Source organism: Nyctereutes procyonoides, unplaced genomic scaffold (assembly GCF_905146905.1).
Source record: "Nyctereutes procyonoides isolate TBG_1078 unplaced genomic scaffold, NYPRO_anot_genome, whole genome shotgun sequence".
In the NCBI taxonomy this organism is placed as follows: domain Eukaryota; kingdom Metazoa; phylum Chordata; class Mammalia; order Carnivora; family Canidae; genus Nyctereutes; species Nyctereutes procyonoides.
The window spans coordinates 1,906,389-1,915,994 of record NW_026575151.1 but is presented as its reverse complement, the minus strand read 5'-3'; the positions used below and the strand labels follow the sequence as shown (position 1 = coordinate 1,915,994).

Genomic DNA, 9,606 nt, shown 5'->3' with positions numbered 1-9,606 from the left:
ACAACTGAGAAAAGTAGATGAAAATTAAGTAATCTCAAAACAATATTAAATATTTAAAATGGAATCAGAGCTTTGCTACCTCTAATTTCTGTTCTGATATTCAGTCATCTGTAATTTTTTATTTAAATACCTTTTAAATACCCAGTAAAGTTTTTTTTATATGGAAAAAATGTTTTTAATTTTATTTTATTTATTAAGTAAAACCTTTATATATCGTGGGAGAAAAACTAGAAAAAAATGATTCGTAGAGCAATCTATTCCTATAGTGATAGGAAAACTACCTTATTGATGTACACAGTTTAAAGATCATACATCTAACCTCATTCTAATAACCTATTCCACTTAAAGATATTACAAATGAGGACTACTTGCTTCTCCAAAACTTTCAGGAATAGTTAACACACACAGTGCTTCAAATATGCATATAATATGTGCCAAGTGTTGTTAGTTTTGCACATACTAATTCATTAAACTTCTCACAATCCTCATGAGCTAGATAATAGCGTGTGTATTTGACAGATGAGGAAACAAATATAGGCAGGCTAAGTGACTTGCCCAAGGTCAAACAGCTAATGGTGGCAGTGTGGGACTCAAAGCCACACTCTGGCCCCAGAAGCAGCCTTCTCAAGCAGTAACACTGCTCCCAGTCAGAAACTACTTTACTTCTGCAGTATATACAGTAAATTACCATTCTTCCATTTTGTATAGCAAATTATCTGATTCACCACCTCCAAACAATTCAAACAGCACAACAAAAATTCATGTCCTTGAAGGGTCATCGTAAATCCAACTTGAACATGGGCATGAACATGGAATTTAGTGTTAATAATGTCATTTGTCTAAATGACAAGCTGCTATATACTTGAAATCACAATACCAAGCTTGAGTAGTAAAGGATGGAAAGGGCCTCTCTGAACTCTTCATACACCTGAAGGAGAGATAGCCTTGCACCTGTTAAACAAGTATATCTGTGAGGCAAATTTGGTTGCATATATGACCTTAATCTACTATTTAACCTGAAAGAAACAAAAGCCTATTCCATTTTATTTAAGACTGATTTAATATTAATATTTTTTTCTTCTAGCTCAGAAATTATAGACTGTTTCAAAGAACTAGTCATTCCTCCCCACTTTTTTTGTAGGACCCCTAGATGCCCTTCCACCATGCTAAATGTCAATCCCATAAATGAAAAAGCTAGTTAATGATATCGTACACAAGTAATGTTTTAACTATAGTTTGTGTGTTTGCTTCTTTGTTTTTTAACCACAAAAACCAGAAGGGGAAGTGTGGGAGCAAGTGGGTTGGGCAGTGGCAAAAAAACCTCATGACACATTTCTCCGCCTCCCTGTGTTGGTGGAGAATGTCTGGAGCAGCATTTAAATTCTGGGAGGTCCTGGTTGTCAGCAGCAAGAGAAGGAGAGAAGTGCAGCATCGTCCAAGACTGGGCTCTCTTCTCAGCCAGCCACAGAGCAAGGTAAGCCCACAGTTCACTATTCCGTGTATTCAGCTTCATTTCAGGGGCAAGGGCAAGTCGTGAGGAAAGGAATTGAACTGTAAAGCTGTTAAGCAGACTTGAATTGTTCTAGGCTTTTAAATGAGCATGGAGATACATTACAGATTTCCTGGAGGAAAGGTAACTGGTTATTTTAAAAGCCAGTCATTTATATGACTCAAAAATACTTTGAGTCCTCAAAAGAACTGAAATTATTTCTTCCAATCTGAAGGAAAAAAAATGAAAAATTCTATGCCCCTTTCAAATAACTATATACATTAATTTAAATGGGTAGATGGCTGTGGAAGCATTTAAAGGGATAAAAATCTTTAGTGGTAATGTAAGCTAATAATAACGCTATGTTTTAATGATTTAATGTATCCAACCTATTTTCAAGAGAAAAGAAAAACCTTCTGAATAATTTACTTCTGTATTTAGCTGTTAAATTTTTCACCAAAATACCTATATGACACTATTTAGACTTATTATCATGAATAGAAAAGCTGTTGACTATTTTCTATGTTTTGGTTTCTGTTTCAAATTTCTAGAATGCCTTTCTTAAATAACTGAGTTTTGAGACAGCCTCATTTTATCTAAGTGGTACCTTCTTAATAATTTCAGTTATAAATCACACTTAAAATGAACGCTGGAAAAATGGAGAAAGCAAGTTTCTTTCTATAGTTCTATTTTCTCTCTTTCCCTTTGTGTTTTTCTTCTCTGAGAAATAAAGATTCCAACACTAGCTTATTATTTTAGTTAAATTACTAATGATCTGTTTTTAGGTTGAGATAGCTGGAGCTATCAGGGAGTAATGATATAATTCCTGGAATTCTAAATTTTAAAGTTGAATATAGACTTGGAAGATTCCGCTCTCCCTTGCCTAATAGTGAGAGATAGAGTAAAGAGGTGGCATTACAAATATTAACTCAAAAGAGCATAGTGTTTGAAACAAGAGTTTTCTCCAAAAGGCAGAAAGTATTCTACAGAAAATATACTTTATTAGTAGTGATTTTGTGATGTGGTAGCATAAAGAAGTATGACTGTTTTACCCTACAAAGAAACCGAATATTCCTTATAAAATATTTTGCAGGAAAAGTCACCATGAGGATTGCAGTGATTTGCTTTTGCCTCTTAGGCATTGCCTACGCCATTCCGGTGAGTACAGCTGCATCTTAAAGGAAATTTCTCAAAATAAATGAATTGTGTGCTCCCCTGTGCTAGGAACACATTCACATTGTTCTTTGTTCATTTTTTCTATTTCAAAGATTAAGCAGGCTGATTCTGGGAGCTCTGAGGAAAAGCAGGTAAGCATCTTTTCGGTTTATCATGTAATTAAATTATATGCAGCTGTACAAGAGGTACTACAAACATATTTGTTGCCATTTTACTTATCTTCATAGTCTTGCTGTTGATAAGTATTTACTGACTGCTAGCTTTCAATCTAGGCCTGCTAAGTACACTTACAGATGGTCCCCAACTTATAGTGCTTCCATTTACAGTTTTTCAACTTTACGATGGTAGGAAAGCCATATGCTAGTAGAAATCATACTTCAAATTTTGAATTTTGAACTTTTCCGGGCCTGGTGATGTATGGTACAATATTCTCTTGTAATACTGGGCAGTGATAGTGAGTTGCAGCATCCAGCCAAGCCACGGGATCACAAGAGTAAACACCAATATGCTTCCAACTATTCTGTATGCATACAACCATTCCATTTTTCACTTTCAATACAGTATTCAATAAATTAAATGAGATATTCAATGATTTGTTTTAAAATAGGCTTTGTGTTCGATGCTTTTGCCCAATGCAAGCTAATGTATACATTCTGAGCATGTTTAAGGTAGGCTAAGCTGTGCTATGATGCCCAGTAGGTTAGGTGTACTAAATGCATTTTTGACCCACCATATTTTCAACTTGCAATGGGTTTATTAGGACATACCCCCATTGGAAATTGAGGAAGATCTGTGTAGTTTTTAGTAAATATATGCTCTTAACACCAAACTAGTTCTTTTATATAATAAAATAATGCTCTAGGCCATTGTCATTTATGTAAAATGAATTCTAGGAAGTCAAGTGAATTTTTCTTTCCATGAGTCAACATACTGTACTAGACATAGAAAATTCCATCCATGCTTTTTTAAGTTTATTTTTTTAAAGATTTTATTTATTATTCATGAGAGGCACAGAGAGAGAGAGGCAGAGACACAGGCAGAGGGAGAAACAGGCTCCATGAAGGGAGCCTGACATGGGACTCGATCCCGGGTCTCCAGGATCACACCCTGGGCCAAAGACAGGTGCTAAACCACTGAGCCACCCAGGGATCCCCCGCTTTTTTAAGTTTACAATTTGTCTCACATACTGGATAGTTAGTATGGCCACAATATTCATAATATCTACTAAGATATTTGCTAAGAAACCCATTAAAAAAGAAAGGTTTTTATGCTGTTTGGATCTATTATGCTTGTCAGCTGACTTTAGATAACAATTTTCTAACCAAGCATAAGACCAAATAAAACCCTTTATTATAACTCTTTGACCAGCACCATAGATGTACATGCTCCTCCAAAATAGGTAAAATTGTGCCAGCCAAACAACAAATGGGCATTGTCCTGAGGAGCTTAGGCTAAAAGATACACAGAGTTCAATCCCAGATGAACAGAATAAAGGCCTGTGTAGTGTTCTCTGGGGTCACTGAAAGTAGATTGCTTAATGAAGACATTAGGAGATGTTTTGCTGCAAGTGTTTGGGTGTGCAAGTAGGTGTGTATAGGCATGTCTGTCTTCTAATTGATTTGAGAAAACAAATATGGAAGCACAATAATAAGCCAGAAAAATTAGCATTTCCAAAAAAAATAGAGGTCACACTATCTGAGGCAAGAATTGATGCCTTTTACATAGAATAAATATGGCCCATAAAGCTATGACAGTATAAATTATTAAATTATATTTAGGAGAGAAGTGAAGATATCAACCTTCCAGAATCCTAGAAATCTAGAGCTAGTAAGAAATATGGGAAAGTTACAAAGAGATACCTCTGAAGATGAATTGGTTATCTGTATTATGACTATTAGGGGGTTTTAATCTGTTTTGTTCATCTATATTGTCTTCATATTACCTTGTTTTAAATCATAAATTTAACTTATAAGTGCCTTCTCTCTGAGACCATATTACAAGTAGCAGTGGAAATATATGTATATAATATATATAAATTATAACATATTTACATATAATCTTTATATTTTTTTAAAGAAAACAAAAGGAGAGAAACTTGGAACTCATCCAGACAAATAGCTTCACATCTTTTTTTAGGCAAGGAACCCCTTCTTTCAGCAAAAGCTTTCAGAGAAGCCCAATATAAAGCTGTTCTGGTTGGAGCCAGCCCTGGGGAAACCCCAAGTACTACTGACTGGTTGCCTCCCTGCTCCTCCCCTTCTCGGTGACTGGCTGTGAAAGGGACCCTGTGGAACCGCCAGGGCTCTCATTCTCAAATGACAGGAATGTGAAGGGATTGGCTCTGGGTGATACAGCCCATCAGATGACACTTATTCAGGGCAATTTCCATTCCTCTGCACTAGAATAATCATTTTCCCAATAATGATTTGGCTAAAGGAAAGACCATTCCATTCATGTCTCTGGCATCTTGGAGCAATAGAACTTCAGTGCAGTGATATTAATGTTATATTTCTGCACTGTCCACTCAGAGCTGCTAGCCACTGTGGCTATTGAACACTTAAAATGTAGCTAGTACAACTAAGGAACTGATTTTTTAAATTTAATTTTAATTAAATTAAATAACCACATGTTATATGGCTGATGAGGGTACAGGATCAGACAGCAAAGCTTTAGAGTTTCTCCTTATTCCATAGAATGGAAACACTGAAGATCACCACTAAGGGGATCTCTGCTTTAGATATGTTTTATCCGAGGGGAAATTTCAGCTAGCAAGCATAAAATAGGAATGCACAATACTCAGTATGGACAGAATGCATTGGTACAGAGAGCCAGGTTCCTTGGATTTGAACCCTGGCTCTGCCACTTACTACCACTTAACTTCATTGTGGCTGAGTTTCTTCTGATCTGTAAAATGGGAATAATAATGATACTTATCTCACAAGAGGTTAAGAGGATTAAATGAATAAATATTTGTAAATTACTTTGAAAGGATGCTGGCTTAAGTGCCAAGTAAGTATATTAAATGAATCTGCAAGAAAAAAATAAATGATAAAAGAGGTATCTAAGGCTCTGGTTGACCGTATGCAGGCATATTATGCCTATCCATCAAGATCAGTGAAGTATAGTTGCTTTTTCAGCTTATCATTTAGAGATCCTTATGTTTCTTTTTTTAATAATGACAAATATGCAACATTTTTTGTAGCTTTACAACAAATACCCAGGTGCTGTAGCTACATGGCTAAAGCCTGACCCATCTCAGAAGCAGACTTTCCTAGCACTGCAGGTATTTTTAATTTTAACTGATTTTAAGAATTAAATTTCTCACAATTAGAGAACAACAAAAAGTAGCCATCAGGCAGGCCATTGAGGCCAGTTAAATGGATCCTTCCTGCCTGTTGGTAAATGTGAGCTTAGGACAGCAACTGATCTGGTTATGTTGGCTTTTTTCACACTTTAAGCCACTCATTTATGAGGCTGAAAAATAAGACCTGTTTTGGATAGAAAAGGCTAGCTTTTAAATTAAAATATGAGACATGTTTTATGTAAAGTGATATGTGTCCCTTCTTCTTCAGAATGCTGTGCTGACTGAGGAAACTGATGACTTCAAACAAAAAGTAAGTTCTCATCTTGAATCAGAAGCCAACCATGCCTTGGAGAGATGAAAGAAGCCACTCTTTCTCCTAATGATATTGCCTGGGCTCAATTCTGATAATATTCTATTGGTAGATTTTGCAGTAAATTGCCAGTCTAAAACTTGCTCATAAAGAGAACATGTATTTACTAAATGTCAGAAATACCAGGTTTCTTCAGATAAGCTTAGTGTAGCAGGAAATGTTTACTAATGTCTGTTATTTGAAATACTAAGCCTCTTAACATTTTATTTAAGATATTTTGTAAATGTCTCATCTAATATCTGATGAACATCTAATAATGCCTACGAAAGCCAAGATTTTGTCTCTAGGAGCATCTCTGTTCCTAACATCATGGTTTATGTAATAACTATTCTTTTTCTTGGACTATTGTTATATTTGCTAAACAAAGAGGTTAGTTAAATTTGTTTCCCTTAAGATTTTTTGAATATGCTAAGAATTCTAATTAGGAAAGTTAGATAAATAACCCAATATATTGCTAGTCAGAAGTTTAATAGACAATAAGTGGTTAATTTGGGTGACAGATTTGAGTTACAGCTTAAACACAAGCATAACGGATCCACCTTTTGCTTCACCATACCAATAAGGGGGTAGTCTTAAGTTTTGATGCATGCATTAATATATGGATGCTCCAATCTTCTGAGAATTTTCATTTCAACTCAAAAGTAATCTCACAATTATGTATCTATTTATTTCATCACTGAATTGGTAAATTAAATAATGTCTAATATGAACAAGGAAATGGAATGTTATTGATAGAAATGTTATACTCCCATATATGGCTTGAAAATAATTATTTATGGAGAAGCAAGAAAAATACCTCAAATTATGATTCCATTTATCTTGGTATTAAAAAGGAAATTGCTTTGCTCCTAGAAGCCACTGAATACATTGCTGTGAATGCAGATTCTAAAACCAAATTAGTCTGAAAGACTAATGTACTGTAAAGACTAAGAGAAAATAAAAACCCTTACCCAAATTTTTCTGGCCATGATTTTTAGACCTTCTCAAGTAAGTCCAATGAAAGCCATGACGATGTAGATGAAGATGATGGAGACGATGTGGATAGCCAGGACTCCGTTGACTCGAATGACTTAGATGACGACTCCAACGAGTCTGATGAATCCGATGAACTGGTCACTGATTTTCCCACTGACATTCCAGCAACCCAATTATTCACTCCAGCTGTCCCCACAAGAGACTCATATGATGGCCGAGGTGATAGTGTGGCTTATGGACTGAGGTCCAAATCTAAGAAGTCCCACAAATATGAAGTCCAGGTAAACAGATACATCAGATGTTTATGATTACAGCCCAATTCTAGGAAACCAGAGTGTGCATATTCACATTCATTCATTCAGTAAATATTATTTGTTTATGACTATTTTTTAAATATTTTATTTATTTATTTATTTACTTATTTATTTATTTATTTTAGAGAGAAAAGTTGGTAGGAGAGTGGTAGAGGGGGAGGAAGAGGGACATGCAGACTCCACGTTGAGCACAGAGCCCAGTGCAGGGCTCAGTCTTACACCCCTGAGCTCATGACTTGAGTCAAAATCAAGAGTCCAGTGCTCAACCAATTGAGCCACCTAGGCAACTCCTAATTTATGACTATTGAACACAAAAACTTTTTTCAACTTGGCTATTTTAAGTTTAAGTCCATGCAATTTTTCTCTAATTTCATCTCTCAGTCATAATGCTCTTTTTCCAAATCCTGGCTGTAAAACATTTATTCTATTTATTTTTTTAGATGAAAGAAAAAACTTTGGAAAACAGCAATTATTTTCACAATATAACAGTCATGTTTTGAAGTTAAATATTTACAATGAATTGTAGAGTTGCAAATTACACTGCATCTATGGTCTAAGGATCTGGATTTGACATTTAGACTTGACATTTACTATTCATTGACCTTTTAACTTTCAATTCCCTTTCTCTTTATTTAAAACAGAGATAATGAGACCTACTTATAGTCTTTATCATATGCATAACTGATATACCTATTAAACTAAAGGAGATGAATATGTGAATACCTTGGTAAAATATAAAATAATGTGCTTGTCCTGTTTTTTGGTTCAGTCAAATTTAGACCATTTCCAGTATAAATTGGCTAAAAGTTAGAAAGCAGAATTACAATGTTCCCATCCCTGACTATTCGTTTAATTCTTCTTCCATTTGTTCCATGATTCAGTATCCTGATTCTACAGAGGAGGACTTCACATCACTTGTGAAAAGTGCGAGTATGGAAGATGACTTCAATGCCGTCCTTCTTTCCCGGACAGTGAGAGGCACCTCTGACAGGGACAGCCATGCAAAAGACAGTCAGGAAACAAGTCAGCTTGATGACCACAGTATGGAAACCAAGAGCCGCAAGCACTCCCAAGAGTATAAGCTGAGAGCAAGTGATGAGAGCAATATGCATTCCCATGAGATTGGTAGCCAGGAAAATTCTGAAGTCAGCAGTGAACTTGTCAGCCAAATAAGTCAAAGCCATGAGAAGGAGTTAATTGTAGACTCCAAGAGTGAGGAAGAAGATAAACACCTGAAATTTCACGTTTCTCATGAATTAGATAGTGCATCTTCTGAGATCAATTAACAGGAGAAAATGCAATTTCTTACTCTGCTTTTAGCAAAACAAACAAAAAAAATTATAGCAGGATGGAGAGAATACAAAATGCTTATTTCTCAGCTTAGTTGGTGAATGTATATGTATATGGATCTGGAAATAGATACTATTTTTGATCATCAGTTTAGTGTGTGGCTTAATGGTAACACCATTGTAAACTAAAAGCTTCAGGGTTTGGTCTGTGTTCTTTCCATATAAGAAATGCAAGCTATCACTGCATTTTAATATTTGCTATTCTTTTATGAATAGAAATTTATGTAGAAGCAAATAGAATACTTTTACACACTTATAAAAGAAAACATAAAATTAATTTTATGTCACTATAATCTTGTTTTTTAAAATTAGTGTATATTTGGTTGTGATTATTTTTGTGTGTGTGTGAATAAATATTATATCTCAAACATAATGAGTTTGGTGGTATTGGTTGCTTTTGTTTTTTTCTGGAGCTTTATTGAGATATAAATGACATATAACATTGTGTGAGTTTAAGGCATACCACATGATGATCTGATACATTCATATGCTGCAAAATGATCACCATAGCATTAGTTTAACACCTCTATATTGTCACCTTCTCGATCCTATCACATAAGCATCATTTCTTTTTTGTGGCCAGAGTAATCAGCTGCTTTTCTTATTTGAGTTCCCACAGTTGCCCAGCA

General features: G+C 35.1%; 1 protein-coding gene across 2 annotated transcripts; it reads left to right on the top strand.

The window, feature by feature from the left end:
* Positions 1–1,349: 1,349 nt before the first annotated feature.
* SPP1 (secreted phosphoprotein 1) lies at positions 1,350–9,344 on the top strand. Of its 2 annotated transcripts, XM_055312918.1 has the most exons (7): positions 1,350–1,474; positions 2,583–2,647; positions 2,758–2,796; positions 5,868–5,948; positions 6,238–6,279; positions 7,317–7,595; positions 8,510–9,344. In XM_055312918.1, the coding sequence occupies exons 2-7, from the start codon at positions 2,594–2,596 to the stop codon at positions 8,912–8,914; spliced, it is 900 nt and encodes a 299-aa protein (XP_055168893.1). In that variant the 5' UTR covers positions 1,350–1,474; positions 2,583–2,593; the 3' UTR covers positions 8,915–9,344. The 2 variants fall into 2 exon arrangements, with proteins under 2 accessions (XP_055168893.1, XP_055168894.1); XM_055312919.1 differs by lacking the exon at positions 5,868–5,948.
* Positions 9,345–9,606: the final 262 nt, after the last annotated feature.

Bases quoted from the DNA above. Each gene is read 5' to 3' on its own strand.
- SPP1 (XM_055312918.1), top strand. From the start codon at position 2,594: ATGAGGATTGCAGTGATTTGCTTTTGCCTCTTAGGCATTGCCTACGCC. The intron at 5,949-6,237 runs GTATTTTTAATT...CTTCTTCTTCAG, and splicing joins AGACTTTCCTAGCACTGCAG to AATGCTGTGCTGACTGAGGA. The intron at 6,280-7,316 runs GTAAGTTCTCAT...CATGATTTTTAG, and splicing joins CTGATGACTTCAAACAAAAA to ACCTTCTCAAGTAAGTCCAA.